Genomic DNA, 20,319 nt, shown 5'->3' on the forward strand with positions numbered 1-20,319 from the left:
TTTGTATCTTTGTGGTAAATACCCAGGAGTGCAATTGCTGGATCGTAGCATAGCTCTATTTTCAACTGTTTGAGGAACATCCATACTGTTTTCCAGAGTGGTTGCACCAGCTTGCATTCCCACCAACAGTATAGCGGGGGTTCCCCTTTCTCCGCATCCCCGCCAACATCTGTCATTTCCTGACTTGTTAATTTTAGTCATTCTGACTGGTGTGAGGTGGTATCTCACTGAGGTTTTGATTTGGATTTCCCTGATGCCGAGTGATGTTGAGCACTTTTTCATGTGTCTGTTGGCCATTTGGATGTCTTCTTTGGAAAAAAGTCTGCTCATGTCTTCTGCCCATTTCTTGATTGGGTTATTTGTTCTTTGGGTGTTGAGTTTGGTAAGTTCTTTATAGATTTTGGATACTAGCCCTTCATCTGATACGTCATTTGCAAATATTTTCTCCCTTTCTGTCGGTTGTCTTTTGGTTTTGTGGACCATTTCTTTTGCTGTGCAAAAGCTTTTTATCTTGATGAAATCCCAATAGTTCATTTTTGCCCTTGCTTCCCTTGCCTTTGGCGATGTTGCTAGGAAGAAGTTGCTGCAGCTGAGGTCGAAGAGGTTGCTACCTGTGTTCTCCCTTAGGATTTTGATGGACTCCTGTCTCACGTTTGGTCTTTCAACCATTTGGAGTCTATTTTTGTGTGTGATGGAAGGAAATGGTCCAGTTTCATTCTTCTGCATGTGGCTGTCCAATTTTCCCAACACCATTTGTTGAAGAGACTGTCTTTTTTCCAATGGACATTCTTTCCTGCTTTGTCAAAGACTAGTTGACCATAGAGCTGTGGGTCCATTTCTGGGCTCTCTATTCTGTTCCATTGATCTATGTGTCTGTTTTTGTGCCAGTACCATACTGTCTTGATGATGACAGCTTTGTAATAGAGCTGGAAGTCCGGGATTGTGATGCCACCAGCTTTGCTTTTCTTTTTCAATATTCCTCTGGCTATTCAGGGTCTCTTCTGGTGCCATACAAATTTTAGGATTATTTGTACCATTTCTTTGAAAAAAGTGGATGGTATTTTGATGGGGATTGCATTGAATGTGTAGATTGCTCTAGGTAGCATTGACATCTTCACAATGTTGGTTCTTCCAATCCATGAGCATGGAACGTTTTTCCATTTCTTTGTGTCTTCTTCAATTTCTTTCAGAGTATTTTATAGATTTCTGAGTACAGATCCTTTGCCTCTTTGGTTAAATTTATTCCTGGGTATCTTATGGTTTTGGGTGCAATTGTAAATGGGATCGACTCCTTGATTTGTCTCTCTTCTCTCTTGTTGTTGGTGTATAGGAATGCCACTGATTTCTGTGCATTGATTTTATATCCTGCCACTTGACTGAATTCTTGTATGAGTTCTAGCAGTTTTGGGGTGGAGTCTTTTGGGTTTTCCACATACAGTATCAAATCATCTGCAAAGAGTGAGTGTTTGACTTCCTCTTTGCCAATTTGGAAGCCTTTGATTTCTTTTTGTTGTTTGACTGGAGTGGCTAGGACTTCTAATACTATGTTGAATAGCAATGGTGATAGTGGACATCCCCGCTGCGTTCCTGACCTTAGGGGGAAAACTCTCAGCTTTTCCCCATTGAGAAGGATATTCACTGTAGGTTTTTCATAGATGGTTTTTATGATATTGAGGTATGTACCCTCTATCCCTATACTCTGAGGAGTTTTGATCAAGAAAGGATGCTGTACTTTGTCAAATGCTTTTTCTGCATCTATTGAGAGGATCATATGACTCTTGTTCTTTCTTTTGTTAATGTATTGTATCACGTTGATTGATTTGCGGATGTTGAACCAACCTATTTATCCGTAGCCCAGGGATAAATCCCACTTGGTCATGGTGGATAATCCTTTTAATGTACTGTTGGATCCTATTGGCTAGTATTTTGGTGAGAATTTTTGCATCCATGTTCATCAAGTATATTGGTCTGTAATTCTCCTTTTTGATGGGGTCTTTGTCTGTTTTTTTTTTTTTTTTAAAGATTTTATTTATTTGACAGAGAGAGAGAGAGCGCGAGAGCAGGAACACAAGCAGGGGGAGTGGGAGAGGGAGAAGCAGGCTTCTCGCTGAGCAGGGAGCCCGATGCAGGACTCGATCCCAGGATCCCTGGGATCATGACCTGAGCCGAAGGCAGACGCTTAACGACTGAGCCACCCAGGCGCCCCATCTTTGTCTGGTTTTGGGATCAAGGTAATGGTGGCCTCATAAAACGAGTTTGGAAGTTTTCCTTCCATTTCTATTTTTTGGAACAGTTTCAGGAGAATAGGTATTAATTCTTCTTGAAATGTTTGGTAGAATTCCCCTGGGAAGCCATCTGGCCCTGGGCTTTTGTTTGTTGGGAGATTTTTGATGACTGCTTCAATTTCCTTAGGGGTTCTAGGTCTGTTCAGGTTTTCTATTTCCTCCTGGTTCAATTTTGGTAGTTGATACATCTCTAGGAATGCACCCATTTCTTCCAGGTTATCTAATTTGAGGCATAGAGTTGCTCATAATATGTTCTTATAATTGTTTGTATTTCTTTGGTGTTGGTTGTGATCTCTCCTCTTTCATTCATGATTTTGTTGTTTTGGGTCATTTCTCTTTTCTTTTTGATAAGTCTGGCCAGGGGTTTATCAATTTTCTTAATTCTTTCAAAGAACCAGCTCCTAGTTTCGTTGATCTGTTCTACTGTTCTTTTGGTTTCTAGTTCATTGATTTCTGCTCTGATCTTTTGTATTTCTCTTCTCCTGCTGGGTTTAGGCTTTCTTTGCTGTTTTTTCTCTAGCTCCTTTAGGTGTAGGGTTAGGTTGTGTATTTGAGACCTTTCTTGTTTCTTGAGAAAGGCTTGTATTGCTATATACTTTCCTCTCAGGACTGCCTTTGCTGCATCCCAAAGATTTTGAACAGTTGTGTTTTCATTTTCATTGGTGTCCATGAATTCTTTTAATTCTTCTTTAATTTCCTGGTTGACCCATTCATTCTTTAGTAGGATGCTCTTTAGCCTCCATGTATTTGAGTTCTTTCCGACTTTCCTCTTGTGATTGAGTTCTAGTTTCAAAGCACTGTGGTCTGAAAATAGGCACGGAATAATCCCAATCTTTTGGTACCGGTTGAGACCTGTTTTGTGACCTAGGATGTGATCAATTCTGGAGAATGTTCCATGGGCACTAGAGAAGAATGTGTATTCCGTTGCTTTGGGATGGAATGTTCTGAATATGTCTGTGAAGTCCATTTGGTCCAGGGTGTCATTTAAAGTCTTTATTTCCTTGTTGATCTTTTGCTTCGATGATCTGTCCGTTTCAGTCAGGGGGGTGTTAAAATCCCCCACTATTACTGTATTGTTGTCCATGTGTTTCTTTGCTTTTGTTATTAATTGCCTTATATAATTGGCTGCTCCCATGTTAGGGGCATAGATATTTACAGTTGTTAGATCTTCTTGTTGGATAGACCCTTTAAGTAGGATATAGTGTCCTTCTTCATCTCTTATTACAGTCTTTGTTTTAAAATCTAATTTGTCTGATATAAGGACTGCCACCCCAGCTTTCTTTTGGTGTCCATTAGCATGGTAAATGGTTTTCCACCCCCTCACTTTCAATCTGGGAGTGTCTTTGGGTCTAAAATGAGTCTCTTGCAAACAGCATATTGATCGGTCTTGTTTTTTAATCCAATCTGATAACTTTTGTCTTTTGATTGGGGCAATTAGCCCATTTACATTCAGGGTAACTATTGAAAGATTCGAATTTAGTGCCATTGTATTGCCTGTAAGGTAACTGTTACTGTTATTGTCTGTGTTCCTTTCTGGTCTATGCTGCTTTTAGGCTCTCTCTTTGCTTAGAGGACCCCTTTCAATATTTCTTGGATGGCTGGTTTCGTGTTTGCAAATTCCTTTAGTTTTTGTTTGTTCTGGAAGCTTTTTATCTCTCCTTCTATTTTCAATGCCAGCCTAGCTGGATATAGTATTCTTGGCTGCATATTTTTCTCGTTTAGTGCTCTGAAGATATCATGCCAGTCCTTTCTGGACTGTCAGGTCTCTGTGGATAGGTCTGTTGCCAATCTAATGTTTCTACCATTATAGGTTATATATATCTCTTCTCCTGAGCCGCTTTCAGGATTTTCTCTTTGTCTCTGAGACTCGTAAGTTTTACTATTAGATGTTGGGGTGTTGACCTATTTTTATTGATTTTGAGAGGGGTTCTCTGTGCCTCCTGGATTTTGATGCCTGTTTCCTTCCTCACATTAAGGAAGTTCTCTGCTATTATTTGCTCCATTATACCTTCTGCCCCTCTCTCTCTTTCTCTTCTTCTGGGATCCCAGTTATTCTAATGTTGTTTTGTCTTATCGTATCGCTTAGCTCTTGAATTCTGCCCTCATGATCTTGTAGTTGTTTATCTCTCTTTTTCTCAGCCTCTTTATTTTCCATCATTTCATCTTCTATATCACTGATTCTCTCTTCTGCCTCATTTATCCTAGCAGTTAGTGCCCCCATTTTTGATTGCACCTCATTGATCGCCTTTTTGATTTTGACTTGGTTAGATTTTAGTTCTTTTATTTCTCCAGAAAGGGTTTCTCTAATAATTTCCATGCTTTTTTCAAGCCCAGCTAGTATCTTTAAAATCCTGATTCTGAACTCTAGGTCCGACATCGTACTAATATCCGTATTGAGTAGGTCCCTGGCAGATGGTACTACCTCTTGTTCTTTTTGCTGAGGTGATTTTTTTCATCTTGTCATTTTGTCCAGAGGAGAATAGATGAATGAGAGAACAAAATGCTAACAGGTTAAGAACGTCCCCAGCAAATATACTCTATACAAATCAGAGAAGACCTGAAACCAGGGGAAAAGAAAGGGAAAGAAAGAAAAAAGAAAGAGAAAAAAAAAGAAAAAGAAAAAGATAAAAACAAACAAAACAGAACAAAACAAAAAAAACAGAATATGATCAAATATGATCAGACTAGTGCATAGATCAGTGCCACACACTAGATTTTGGACGTATTTTGGTCTGTTAGAAGAAAGTGCCTCCTAAAATTTTAAAGGAAGAAAGACTTATATATGTACAAAATAAGGGTTGATACAATGAAGGGATGGAAGATGACTGTAAAGATGAAAATTATAAAAGATTTTATAAAAGGAATTGATAAGAAGTTGTTTGAAAAAAGAAAGAAGAAGATTAAAAAAAAAAAGGAAAGAAAAAAAAAGGGAGGGAATGTGATTAGGCAGGAGACCAGAACAAAGCCATACACTAGTGATTTAGGGTATATTTTGATCTGTTAGAAGAAAGTGTATCTCAAAATTTTAAAGAGAGAACAACTTATATATATATGTCAAAAATAAGGGTAACTACTATGACGGTAGAGAATATGACTCTAAAAATGAAAAATAAAAAATGTTTTTTTAAAAAAGGGATTGATAAGATGTTGGTGAAAAAGGGAGAAAGAAAAATTCAAAAAAAAAAACAGTTAAAAAAATTAACTTTGAAAAACGAATGAATCATGGTAAAAAAGCCATGAATTCTATGTGCAGTATTCCCCTATTGCTGGAGTTCTCCCGTTCTCCTTGATCGGTAAACTTGGTCTTGGCTTGCTGGCTGTTCCTGCTTATCTTCTGGGGGAGGGGGCCTGTTGCCGTGGTTCCCAATTGTCTTTTCTGGAGGCGGAACTGCCCTGCCCTTCTCGGTCTGTGCTAAGCAATCTGCTCGGGCTTGCTCTCAGGAGCTTTTGTTCCCTGCAAGCTCTCGGTACAGCTTTGGAGGACCAGAGTGAAAATGGTGGCCTCCCAATCTCCGCCCAGAGGAGCTGAGAACTCGGGGCCCCGCTCCTCAGTGCGCCCCCAGAGAAAAGCAGTCACTCCCGCACTCTGTGCTCACCCGGCCTGTGACCGAGTGTTTCTCTCTCTGGCACCCGACCCCGTGTGGAGTCTCCCAACCCAGCAGATCCCTGCAGTGCGCTACCTCGCTGCTCCTCCCAGGGGAGGGAGGGGAGTCTCCCCGGATCTGCCGCTTGTTGGGTCCCTGCTGGAGGAACAGTGGCCCGACTGGGCCGCGGATCACAGTTTATGGCAACCCCGAGCTGAGAGCCCGCGCCTCAGCTCCGTCTGTGCAGCCGGCTTCCCTGCTCCAATACCTGGGAGCTCTGCTGCACTCAGGCACCCCCGGTTTTTCTGTGACCCCCAGGGTCTTGAGACCACACTGTCCCGCGAGGGTTCCACCCCCCGCTTAGCCACTGGAGCGACGTCCCTCAGCGGAGCCGACTTCTAAAAGTTCTGATTTTGTGCTCCGCGGCTCTAGCACTTGCCAGAAGCGGCCAATGGAGGCCCCCTCCCCCGCCGTCTATCCTCCCGAATATCGCCTCGGATTCACTTCTCCGCACGTCCTACCTTCCAGTAAGTGGTCGCTTTTCTGTTCAGAGAGTTGTTGCTATTCTTTTCTTCAATCTCCTGTTGAGTTCATAGGTGTTCAGAATGGTTTGATCCCTGTTCAGCTGAATTCCTGAGACCAGATGAAATCCAGGTCTCCTACTCCTCCGCCATCTTGCTCCCCTTCCAATTATTTGTATAATCTAATACTAAAGTACAGCTTCATAGACTAAGATCGTATTTCATAAACTAAAATTATTTGGGTAGTAAGTAAATCTTGGAGGATTATTTTAATTTTTCTTTCTATTCTTATAAGGTATTCCACTGAGGAGTTTCCCAGCCTAGTTATTTCTAAGTCTAAATAGATGAAGAAAATAATACGTTGGGATTGTTGTGTTAATTTCCTAGTAGCTAAAAGAAACCTTGGAGAAGATCTAGGGAAACCCAAGTTAGTTTAGATGCAGAGGTGTTATCTTTAAGTCAAATTCAGAGATGCACAAAATATTTTGTGCAGATAATTTCTCCTCTATTTCCATGCTTGTTACAAAACTAGAAGTGTTAATTACAGCTGTAATGTTGGAAGAGATTTTAAGTTCAAAGTTAATGAAAAGAATATATATTTTAGAATTATTTTTATTTTATTATTTTTATTATTTTAGAGAGGGAGACAGAGAGGGTGGGGACGGGCAGAGAGAGAGAATCTTCAGCAGGCTCCCTGCCCAAAGGAGAGCCCAATGTGGAGCTCAATCTTACAACCCTGAGATCATGACCTGGGCCAAAATCAAGAGTTGGATACTTAACCAATTGAGCCACCCAAGTGCTCCTAGAGGAAATTTTAAATGTAAGCTGTTTGTCAGCCTAGAAATACATAGGCTGAATTCATCCACTTGTACTCTCAAATTGATCCCACACAGAACATAGCAAGGGAAAACAATTTGATTACTTCAAAATAGTTGGAGAGATAGCATTTCCTAAATAATAATATTTGATTGTGCCATAATCACAAATATATGTTTTTAAAATTATGATGATGGACTTATAAGAATGGGTTAGTGTACAAGATTAGATGTTCAAAATAACTTCGGTTTTTGAAATGTTTACAGAAGTATCTGCAAATGTGATGATGTCAATAGAGCATTTTGATTTCATAATGTATGGATTAAATCTAAACATCCCAACTATCCTCTTAGTGCTTTTATACTGTACCACTTACTTAGGTACTAGAGAAGGGAGCCTGTGAGTAATGGAGTTAACATCTAAAGGTTGCACCTAGAGAATGGCTTCCTAGCCCTTCCTCTCCTGCTACTGGGAAGAAGAGGACAAAGCGAAAACATAAAATGTGTTTTTCATCAGTGTTTAAATCAGTGACTTTGGTTATATAGTCTAACTTAATAACGTGGAGTTACCAAAAGTAGGAGGTTAAATGATGAGATTACATCATCTATGGTAACATCAGAATAAATTACAGATTTATTAGAAGCTACAAAAGCAACACAATGAGTATATAGCAACTTTTAAATCAAATGGAAAAGATGCCTTGTTCTTTTAGAACCCACCCTAGACTTCACCACTGCCCTCTTTCCAGTCTAGTCCATACCATCATCATCTTTTAATCATTCTATAACAATAACCTTGTAATTCATCTCCTTACATCTTTCTTCCCTACTATATATATTTTCCACAATCACCAAAGTGATTTTTCAAGTGCAAAGATCTAATCATGTTACTCCTACCACCTTAACGTTTTCAAATGCTTATGACTTGCTCTTAGGAAGAAGTCTGTCCTCTAAAATGCCCTTAAAAGTCTTTCTTGATTTGACCAAGATATCTGTTTCTGTTTAAAACTAGAAAGAAAAATAAAAGCTCAAAATATACACATTCATACACATAATGAACTGCATGCTTCTTGTGGATATTTAGTTATGATCACAGATGCTTGATAACTTAAATTCTAAAATTGATAGTGAATATGTAATAAGGCAAACTAGCTTATTAAGATTGATATTCAAAATATTTTGTGGCTATTTGCACTTTCTTAATTTAGTTCACACTGATGAATGAAAACAAAAGATTCTTAAAAGACAATATGGAATTTCTTAGGGATAGTATTTCTGATGAAACATTTGTGGTGTTTCCTAGATGTGAGCTGTAAATATCTGATAGGGAATGATGTGTTAAGACAGCAGTAATAGTGTTGAGGTCAGAGAGGAGTGGAGAAGCAAGCTACCATGTCTAATAATTTTCTAGACTATCTCTCATATGAAGTCTTAAGCTTTGTAAGAATCAAACTGTGGATTAGCACATGGCATAACAAAAACCGTGTGCTTAATGGGGAAATATATCAACATTCTAGACATACGAACTGTAATTTAAGTTACCCAAACTGTTCTTATAACTAAATTTTATTCTATGCAGAAATCATAAATTCATTTGACAATTATTTGTTAAAACACTGTTATGTGCCAAATATGTCCCCTAGGAACTGGGGATTCAAAGGTTAAAGAAGTCAGACAAGAGCTTGTTCCCATGGAGCTTATGTTCAAGTAAGGATGGAGACAGACAATAAGCAGTATGAATTAATAAATCAGATAATTTTGAAGAGTTATAAATATTATGGATAAAAGAGTGACATAGAATAGGGGGCTTTCTTAAATTGCTGTTCATACAAATCTTCTCTGAGTAGGTAACATCAGAGCAGAAACAAAAATGACAAGAAGGAACCTGCCATGCCAAGATTCAGAGAATTCTAGGTAGCAGCAAGAACAAGTACAAATGGTTCAAGGTCAGGATAACATTGGTGCACGTTCAAGAAGAGAAAGATTAGTGGAACAAAGATGAAATCACTTAATTGAGATAAGAGAGTTTGGCCAGATTATTATAGAGCACTATAGGCATGGTAAGGAAATTAGATTTTGTCCTATGGGATGTCTTTCTAAGCGGAGAATTGCATGATTTGATTTATGTGTAAGAAGATCCCTTTGGCTGCTGCATAGTGAATGGACTGTAGGAAGACAAAACTGGAAGCCAAGAGAATTATTAGAATCACAGTAGGGCCAGCAAGGGATGATAGTGATGTGGAATAGGAGGGATGTGGAAATTTAGGCATTCAATGTATATTTATTGAATGAATAAATAAATGAGTGAATAAGTGAACAGCATGATGCTATTATTAACATTAAAATCTAGCAATGTACTTTCTTCCTCACTACATATTTTAGTCATGAAAATAGAAACTAAGGAAAGTATTAAGTCTTTTAAATTTATAAGAAAGCCTAAAATTTCTGTTTGCATTTACATGTTTCTCTCATTACAAATAATTTAAACAATTTACAAATAAACCTAAGTTAAGAAAATTTTAGAATGGTATTATCCACCAAACATCTGACATTTCCTAATGTTAATTGTACAGTTTCTTTGTACAGTCATAGTTAGAATAATAAATAAATAAATAATAGAAATTCTGCCTTAATAAGAACATGGTCCATTAGTTGGCAAAAAAAAAGGGAACTATTCTGAATATATTTGAGTTTTCTAAAAAAAAAGCATACTCTGTGCCTTCTGTACGTGGGCTATTTCCACTGGGCCGTCAGAGGGTAATCGTGGTGTGCTGCGGGTGGTCCCTACCACCTCCCAACAGCCAATTGCTAATTTTTTTAGGAAATTTATGAACAGGTTGTTAAAAACCACTGTTATTAAAATTGAAATTAGATAAAATTCTTAATTAATGAGAAAGTTTAAAACAAAGGTAGTAAATTCTCAAAAGTCATCACTTCCTAATTATTTTACTGCATTTTAATGTTATCAATACTCTTAAGGTTATGCCTACAACACACCATTACTGCATTAACGGTGTGTTACTCAGCATCTCTTCTTGGCTCCACACTGAGTGATGTCATGTGGGAAGTTTGAAATCAGACATGATGGAAATATTTACACCACAGAAATTGGCAAATGAAACCAGGGCTCCCCCTACCCCAGGAGAGCTTGTTTCACATTAACTGGCACGTCACTAGTAATACCTACGCTGATGCTCCTGTCACTACTTCAGCATCTCCAGCTACAAACTTCTGTAGTCTAAACCCATGAAACTGGGTTCAGCTCCACATTAGGGATGATAAATGATGAGTAAGGAAATGAAGAGAGCAACAGACAGACTTCTTGACAGGGAAGGTCAGTTTTCAAAAGCAATTTACTGGGTTAGTTTGCACCCCCACCCTTGAAATAATGTCCACATTTGCCTCTGATTTCCTTTAGTGGAACAGCCTGAGTAAGTGAAACTACTGAAAGTGTGTGTCATCAAAGTTCAGAATGTAGAAATTGTTTTAAAAACAAAAAGATGCAATTTTCTCCTATCAAATTAGTAATGGCTAAAAAGGAAGAGACTAACATCTGAGTGGTGCAGTGGGAAGAATAATTTATAAAAAATGTATTCAAAATAGCATTTTATTATAGTGAAAACTGAAATGGGTAGGTTAATTTGTACATGTGTTTGAGAGAATATCACGTATAATTTTAAGTGAAATTTACAAAATTTTGAATGATATGGGGACTGACTGTTCATGTAACATGATTCATAAAAGTGGGATATAACATGATACATTCAACAGAAACAAAACTATAAAATTATATATGTGTATAAGAGAACTAGAAGTAAATTCCACTGAACATTAATTGTAGCTAATTTAGACTATTTGGAATATGACTGATTTTTTTTTCCTTTCAAATTTTGGTAATTTCCAAAATTTCTAACGAGACATTATAATAGTGTCTAAACTAAAAAAAAAAATTCAATGTAAATTAAATTTATGAGAAAATCTATTTAAACAATTTGTAAATAAATCCAAACTTAAATAAGAAAAATCTAGAATGGTACTATTCACCAAATATTTGACATTTCCTAGTGTTAATTCTACAGTTTCTTTGTTCAGTTAGGAACAGACTAAAAATTTTAGCATTCAGGAATTGATTATTAGTTAAATATCTAACATATTCATCTATTTAGCTATAAATCAGCATTGTTTTCTAAATCAGTAATTCTCCTTAATTCAGCATCTCGTAGAATTTCAGAGTCTCATAAAACTCTCAAATTAACATCAATTTTAATTCATCATAATTAGACTATATCATGCAGGGTGAGAAAAAAGTATCAACATTTAAATAATAGAGTTCTACAAATCCCAAAAAGAGAGGAAGTAACTGCCTCAAGTATTTATTTTGGATTAGCCATTGTTGTGAGAAATAGAGTTTGCAGAAAAAGAACACATATGCCGAGACACAGAGAGAAATGGTAAAGGAAGGAGCTACCATCTACTGTCTTTCTAATTTATTACTATATTAATATGTGTAGGGCAAAGAAAAAGGTGTTAAGAGAGTATTAAAAGTAGTTCAGGGAATTTCCTTTTGTTATAAGAGAAGTTTGGATATTATTATCTAATGGTCTAGTGTTATGTAAAACTATAATGCATTATGGTATTTTTTAAATTGAAGTATAGTTGACATACAATGTTACAAGTGTACTACATGGTGATTCAACAAGTGTGTATGTTATGCTATGCTCACCGTAAGTGTAGCGACCATCTGTTACCATGCAATGCTATTACCATACCTGCATTATGGTATTTTAATTATGCTTTGTCATCCAGATAATAATCAAAAAGCATGAGGTATGTTGAAAAGTTACTTTTGTGATTTATAATGGAAGAAATACCAAGTTTCAGGACATCCTTGACATTTCAAATTTACCTAGGAAAACATTGAAATTGGTGTGCACATCAATCCTACCTTCACTCTTGAGAATCTGTATGGCCTACAAACTTACAAGTACTTAATGGAAATGTGTCTCAAATGACTGTCTTACCTGAAATTTTGACTTGAGACACTACTCCATCTCCTCCATCACTGTGTGCACGGACCTCTACAACATACTCTCCATCCCTGGGGATTGGGACTTCTATGGAGTGTTTATGAGTTGAATACAGCTTGCCATCATGCTGGCCATCAGGTCTATAGAGTACCTGAAAAAGTGCCAAAAGAAGTATATTTAATAAAGTGGACTAATGAGCCAGTGCCAAAACACTAAAACCATAATAAAAATGCTTTAGACTTTTATTAGTAATAAAAAAAATTTTAGGAACTATGTGTAACACTAGCTGGAAAACTCATGTTATTTTTAATTCACAAAAGTTGATTTCACCTATTTTTTAGGGTGATCCAAGGGGAAGTTCCTTAAGCATCTGACTTTTTTTAAAAATGTCCTAAAATAAAGAGAGGGAAAAATGTGGGGTTTTTTTCCTTATGGAATAGGTATAAAATGAGGCTCTTTCAACATATTGAAGTCATCTTAAAACATTGCCTCACAATTTATTTTTTCACATTATTCCCAAAATTTGGTATCCAATAAAAGATGTGTGATATAGAGAATATATGGAAATAATCTTTTTTCCTTTTTATGTTCATTTATGGGAGGTAACTCAATACATCAGTTTGCTGTGCATTAGGCAACACTATCTTAATCATTGCCAAACAAAAATGGATTCTTTCTCCTCTTTATCCATGATTATTTTAACAACTCTATTCCTTAAAACAGTTATTCTACCTATCTTGTTCAGTTGACATAGAATTTTTGTAGAATTCACTCAAGATCTTTGCACATTTCAAAATTTAACATGGTACTATGTCATTTGATTCTGCTGTATAGCTAGAATAAGAAGCTGAGTGGGTTTTGGTACAACAAACCTCAATCAAATCCAAACATCAGTCACTCTTTGTAAGAATAAAGCCCATGTGGGGAATAATCCAGTAATCTTTTACATACCTTATATCCTGTCACTGTCGATTCATTTGATAGTGCGACCACATGATCCCAGGTGATTATGTAGCGTGAACCAGACCTTACGGAACTGATGATTCTTGGCGGCTGGCTTGGAGCTGTGGAAAGTAATAATATGCAAGTGACAGCCAACGTCTCCAACTTCAGTTCTGCAAACTGTCTCAAGTCAGTGATGATAATGATGTGACAACAAGAGCTAATTTTGATGAGTGCTTACTGCATGCCATACACTAGACTAAGCACTTTATATCCTTGGGTTCATTAATGTACCCATGGCCCTGTGAGGTAGGTAATATAACTATCTTTTATTCCCTTGTCATTATTCTTTCCTTAGGTTTCTTTTCCCACCAGCCTTTTGTACCTGCTGTTTTCAAGGTCATCAATCACCTCCAGTTGGCCAAATCTAATGTCACATTTTATTCTTTCAGATTTAATACTTTTGCAGCATTCCACAGAGTTGACCTTCTAATCGCTTTCTGTATCTCGTTCTTTTCTTAAATTCATGTTCTTTTAACATCTGGGTTTCCTCCTACCTCTCTGGCTGCTCCTTCTCATTAACCATCCTGTGCTGGCTCCATGTCCTCCACCTAATTTCTAGATGTTGACATGACCTAGGACTTGATCCTGAGTACCCTTCTCTCCTCGATTTATGAACTTTCCCTAAATCTTGCATCTGAGCCCATGGTTTTAAGAATTCACAATTTTATCTCAGGGCTAATCTTTCTCTTGACCTCTGGACGAATGTGTCCAATTGCCTCTCTTTACTTGAATGTCTAAAAGTCTTCGCAACTGTAATCAAGATGGAACATTTGCCACGTACTCCCAAATCTTCCTCTCTGTGGGTCTTTCCCATCTTTGGCAAATGACACAATTGGACTCCCAGTTTCTGAATCAAAAATCCAGTACTCAGTCGTCCATTCCACCCATGCCAACATCTAAACCAGCACCACGATGTCAAATCTTTCCACAGAAAATTTTCCACTTCTCTCTATATCCATTATCACTTAATTCCGAACACCATCTAAAATTGTCCCCAAATGCCTCTTTTATTTTTACTCTTACTTCATCATCACCCATTGTTCATCCAGAAGCCAGAATGATTTTAAAAAATATGAATTAGATATCACCCTCTGCCTTAAAATCTTACAATGGCTCTTATGAAACTTAGAAAAACTCTCAACTCCTAACATGACCTACAACTACAAGACCCTTCTTATTTCAATCCCAGCACACTTTCTCCTTCTCACCTCCAGCCTACAGCCTGGCCCCACTGGCCTTTCTACACTTAAGGCATACCAAACTATTCCTACCTTAAGGCTTTACACTAGTTATTTTCTCTACCTGAAATAATCCCCTTCCTGCCAATCGTTACATCGTGTGGGTCCTTCTTATGACTCATATACTCAGATATATGACTTAAATGGCATCTTCTCAGAGAGGCTTTTCCTGACCACTCAATTGGGGTTTAGCTCCCACCCAAGTCACTTTCAATTTTATTATCTGTTTATTCATTTTATTGCCCTGCCATCTGATATTATCATACATACTTATTTGTCAGTTTCCCCCTCCCCCCAAGTCCTTCCATTTGGTTGTAAATCCTATGACAAGAGGTTCTGGATCTGGCTTGATCCCTTCTGTATCCTCAACCACCTAGAACAGTGATGGGCACATAGTATGCTTTGGATGAATGAATAAATGGAAAAAAGAACAAAGAAATGAATGCTCCTTTTACAAATTAGAAAACAGGTTTAAAGGTGTGAGGTAATTTGTCTTTCTTCACACATTTAGTAAGTGGCAAAAACAGATGTGAAACCCATATCCGACATCAAACTCTGCCACCTTACCACCATGTTCACTTACCTTTTCCCCAAGTGATTTCACAAATTGTCAAACCCTAATAGTACTCATGTCTTTAAATCCTTGCAAAACTCCCTAGAGCCTCAAATATAAATTCTCTTCTTGAACATGGGTTCAAGAAGGAGATATCAAAGTGAAGCCAGAGAGGCAAGAATGCCTGGAAGATCTAAGCAGGGTAGGAAGTCTTGTTATATAAACAGTGAGAACATACAGTAATAAGAGAGCAAACAGACTGCTACAACATTTAGCTTGCATTTGCACTGTGCACACTGACAAAGGCTTATAAATAAAAGCATAGAAAATAGGCAGAATTTTAATTTTCTCATGTTATTGATGCAGTCCTATTAAAAACAATGTTAAAAATAAAAACAGAGAAGACAAATTAATTATCTAATGATACAAAATTTTGGGGGGTAGTCTTTACAAAGAGAGGTTCTGTAATTTTATTTCTATAGTAAAACATTAAATGTGTAAAGGCATTGTCCACATTTTTTTATCATATACAATAACACAATTTTTTTTTAATCTTGGGTGATTGTAAAGGATAAAATTGAAAACTGAATGTACTAAGACTGCTAGGTAGTAAATTTCTCTCAAATGCACCTGTATCAGGATTGAATCGATATTTTTTGACAAGTATAAAATGTAAATGTTGAAACTCACGTGCTTTCTTGGTGAAGGTCTCAATCATGTCACTGGGAGGTCCACACCCTGCACTATTGCAGGCCTTGACTTCCACAAAATACTGGGTATCAGGCAGAAGGTTCTCTAGCCTGGCTGAGTACTCTTGGCTGGTGACTTGAACTCTGTGTGCAGCTGCTTCTTTGTCATGGGCAGCCCAGTACCGAATCTGCAAATATTCAAACTGAGTGAGATTCTTTCATGATTCAGACATTTCAATTGTGAAAATCCTTTTCAGTTGGTTCTGACACCAATGATGTGGGCTGAGTGTCATATACTCAAGTCTTAGTGCTACTTACACTTCTAGTCAGAATATGGCAAGGCACAGAATGTAGATCTATTAAAGATGTCAAAGACAAATCAAAGGTTCACCTCATGGCCTGAAATAGTCTCACACTAACATGAGAAAAAAACCCAAAAAACTGCATACAATTTACCTTCAAAATATAACACTGGTCTCTGTTTGGAAGTATTTCCACAAAATTTTTGTCCTTTATTTCCTGTTTTATTTCTGTTTATATGATGTCAAATTTGTTATGAGTCATTGATAAAACAGTTTGACAGGAATAAACTTTGACAAAAACAGTCATTATGTGGCCTAACCATGCCAGTGTAATAACTTTCTGCCAGCTCATTTTAGAAGTATGCATGCAAAATCATTTCCTTTGAACCTATATTGAGGCCAGATATCAAAGAAAAAATTATGCCTAATAATTAGTGGAGGAACTTATTTATCCTTAAAATAAATTTATTTTAAAAAATGTTATCCAGTTGTGATTAGAACTGATCACTTTTACCTACCACTGTATCAATGACAGCCTTCTTTGTCTCTTAAAGTTTAAGTAAAAGTTGTGAATTATAATTTTCATCCTTCTAATAAGGCTGTTTTATTGGTCAGAAATCTATATCTAAGGTGTAAATGAAAAGGAGAGGATTGTTTATAAATATACTGGTATTTTATATATTTTAGGATTCCTGGCCTATAAAGTAATGGAAATTTAATTTCACAATTAACCAAAGTGCCTAGACAATAATATCTAATATTTATATAATCTTGAATGATTCATTTACATAAAACAAATTAAACCATTATAAAGTGGAACTAGATGGCTTGAATTCACTTGGTAACAAAGTAAGGTTTATATGTAGAATGAGCACATTTCAGAGCAAAGTCTAGTTACTAAATTGCTAATTGGTTTCCTATGCAATATTTTTATTTTGATTACTAGTATTCATTTTTCTCCTGTCGATAATACTCTTCCTCATGGTTTTGATAGGATCTCCTTGGCATTCCTGTCATCTGACCAGAAGGATGGCTTCAGAACCAAGGAAGTAGAATTGCACCAAATGTCTCCAGAAGCAGATCTCAGCTGGCAGACAAGACTTTCTAAGGAGGGGAGCCTCCTCGAGAAGGAATGTTTCTGGGTTCTGAAAGTGTTCGGGCAGTGAGTACATTCATCTGAGGAGAGCGATGGCCTATATTTTAGTGAGCGTTTGAACTAGATAATACATAAGGCCTCTTCTATTGCTTGACTGAAGAGAAATAAAATGAACATTTGTATTCTAATGAAATGCCAGGCACTAAAGTAGTATTATCCTCCCTCATCCATTATCTTCACAACGAATCTAGAATGTATTATAGCAATCAAAACCAAAGTCCTTGAAGTTCATGCGTTTTTATATGTATGCTTATTGACTGAGATGTATACCACATTTCAGAATCTTCATTCCATTATAAAAACTTTTCTATCCAGTTTAAAGAAGAGAAGTTTTTTAACCACATTAATATAATAAAGACCATTTCTATAAGATGCTATGTACAAAAATGAGGAATTAAAGTGACAAAATTTTTCTGCCTTCTCAAATTTCCATGAGGCATTTTGACAATACAAAAGAGAAGAATAAAGCCTTCCTTAATTTACTATTGGCACCTATATCTGAAATGAGAAATGACTTTATTCATCTAATTTTATCAGGGATTGTATGGTGAGTCTCTTTTAAAATTCACAATTAATTAAAGCAGTGACTTATCTATGCCTTTGTAACTAGGGAGCAGAAAGAATTATTAAGTGTGCCAAATAGATTTCCTTATTTTAGAACATGAGAGTTTGAAATTTTCACAGTATCGTTACTCTTTACAAATGAAAGCATCTGAGACAAAATGATTTAATAATCTGTCCCTCTTTAAAGTATATGTTTACATAAAACTTATAATGTTTTTAAAGTATACTAAAATAAACAGTAGATACATATATGTAATATATGGTACCATTTTTTTCACTGAACTAGCCACTGGTCATGCACTTCATTTCCAAATAGATAATAAATTTGGGCTGTTACATCTTGATCATCTCACTGAGTTTCTCAGTGTGGTGAAACACTGACAATAATCTGTGAGAAAATCGCTTGGAGTGAAGTGTACAACCTGTAGTCATGGAGCAGAACACATATGTTGCTTTTGACTAATCACTAAAGAGACCAAAAGAGAGCCTGGATGAAGTAGAAATGGATTATCATGACTAGAAAATTACATACATCCATAGAGCGGGTCCTGCCTTATGGATAGTAAACCATAAATTCATCTTCACCTGTTACAGTAACAAAAAATGTATTTATTTCTATTTAATGATATGGCATTTTATAATTTTCACTCTTTTTCTACATGTTTCTAAAATCCCCACATCATCCTTCGTCTATCGTAAACTTGTCATAGTGCTTATTAAACAATTATGAAACTGCCTCATGACTTGTCTTTCTCTATCACTACTAATTTAGAAACTCTTTGAAGACAGGTATTTATCATTTGTTTTTGGTGCTATGTGCGTAGGTCTGCATTTGAAGTATGATACTCTTTCACTCATTGAACAAATAGTTATCAGGTACCCACTTTGTACCAGTTACTGTGCTAGGTGCTGGGAATGCAGTGAAGACCCAAGCTGACATGTTCATTGCAGTTCTAGATCTCATTAAAAAAATAAAGGAAGAAATCAAAATGTTTAAGCTCACATAAAATCACTAATATCTTGGACAGAGAGATCTAAGTATATCATTTTGCCCCAAGAAAGCTTACTCTTTACAAAAGTATTAGGAAGCTAAAAAGAAAAACCTTAGCAAAAGAATATTATATTTTCCATAAATTTGTGTGCTACACTAATACCACTTTTGAACAAAGATAATATAGTTATATCTCTTCCCAGAAAATTTTAAGAAATTTGCAGGAAAAATGACTCTTTTAACCAAGGGGTTTAGAATATAGAAATGGATGTTACAATTATGGAAGTGCCTGAAGATGTTTAGTACTTTTGAAAATTAGGCTTGCTCCATTTTATTATTTTCTACTTTGATAAACCTTGTATCAGATTTCTTTTTCTTTTTAAGATTTTATTTATTTATTTGACAGAGAGAGCACAAGCAGAGGGAGTGGCAGGCAGAGGGAGAAGCAGGATCCCTGCAGAGCAGGGAGTCCAATGAGGAGCTCGATGCGGGGTTTGACGTGGGGCTTGATCCCAGGACCCTGGGATCATGACCTGAGCCAAGGCAGTTGCTTAACTGACTGAGCCACCCAGGCGCCCTTGTATCAGATTTCTAAATTCTGTCCTTTTAATCTGAATTTTCTGAAAAAAAAAAAATCATGTGACAAGTGAATATTCCTTTGTTAAGGATGTAATATAGTATTTCCAAAAAAAAATTTTAATATGGTTATTAAGTGAAAAAAATGAGATGTTGACATAAAAAAAATCTCAATCTCTAAAAATATATTATATAACTATAATATCCAAATCCCAGACTACTTTATTAGCATATTCCATGGGAAAGGAATAGCAATAATATAAATCATTCAAATATGTATCCTTACACCTTTTGGGACCTATTCAAAATTTGACCACCGGTGCTGGGACCAACCAATTCTATGTAGGCTTCAGTTAGCTTCTTGTAAGGGTTTGCCAAAAAGATAAAGCATCTTTGTACCCAAGTTTCCCCTTTTCCTGTTCATTCTGTTTTTTTCCTCATACTTGCTCCCTGGGATCATATTAAAACAAACAAACAAATAACAACAACAATTATCATGTGATCTCACTGATATGTAGTATTTGACAAATAAGGCAGAGGATCATAGGGGAAGGGAGGGAAAAATGAAACAAGACAAAACCAGCGAGGGAGATAAACCGTAAGAGATTCTTAATCTCAGGAAACAAACTGAGGGTTGCTGGAGTGGAGGGGGGTGGGAGGGATGGGGTGCCTGGGTGATGGCCATTGGGGAGGGTATGTGCTATGGCGAGCGCTGTGCATTGTCTAAGACTGATGGATCACAGACCTGTACCCCTGAAACAAATAATACATTATATGTTAATAAAACAACAACAACAACAACAAAACACTACCTTTTCCCACACTTATGTGTGAGGCTCTGCTTTGGGGAGATCCAGATGAAGACAGATGCCTTCATCAAAATAAGAAAATGAAGCGCTTCCTAAATATTAGTTTATGCTCACCGTAATAAATTAACCTTTAAAAACATCTGAGTAGATTACTCCGGATTGATAATCTTTTAAGATAATTGTGAAACCAATCATCTGCATTAA

The 20,319-nt window shown here is 36.7% G+C and overlaps 1 protein-coding gene across 3 annotated transcripts in view; it reads right to left on the bottom strand.

The window, feature by feature from the left end:
* The window catches only part of CNTN1 (contactin 1), a 381,883-nt gene that overhangs the window by 31,684 nt on the left and 329,880 nt on the right, over positions 1 to 20,319 (bottom strand). For all 3 annotated transcript variants that reach the window (XM_027593329.2, XM_027593330.2, XM_027593331.2), the window contains 3 exons: positions 15,719 to 15,905; positions 13,184 to 13,296; positions 12,227 to 12,383 (listed from right to left, as the gene is read on the bottom strand). In XM_027593329.2, coding sequence (XP_027449130.1) covers positions 12,227 to 12,383; positions 13,184 to 13,296; positions 15,719 to 15,905 — 457 coding nt within the window. The remainder of the gene's footprint in view (positions 1 to 12,226; positions 12,384 to 13,183; positions 13,297 to 15,718; positions 15,906 to 20,319) is intronic.

Source organism: Zalophus californianus, chromosome 9 (genome assembly GCF_009762305.2).
Source record: "Zalophus californianus isolate mZalCal1 chromosome 9, mZalCal1.pri.v2, whole genome shotgun sequence".
NCBI lineage: Eukaryota > Metazoa > Chordata > Mammalia > Carnivora > Otariidae > Zalophus > Zalophus californianus.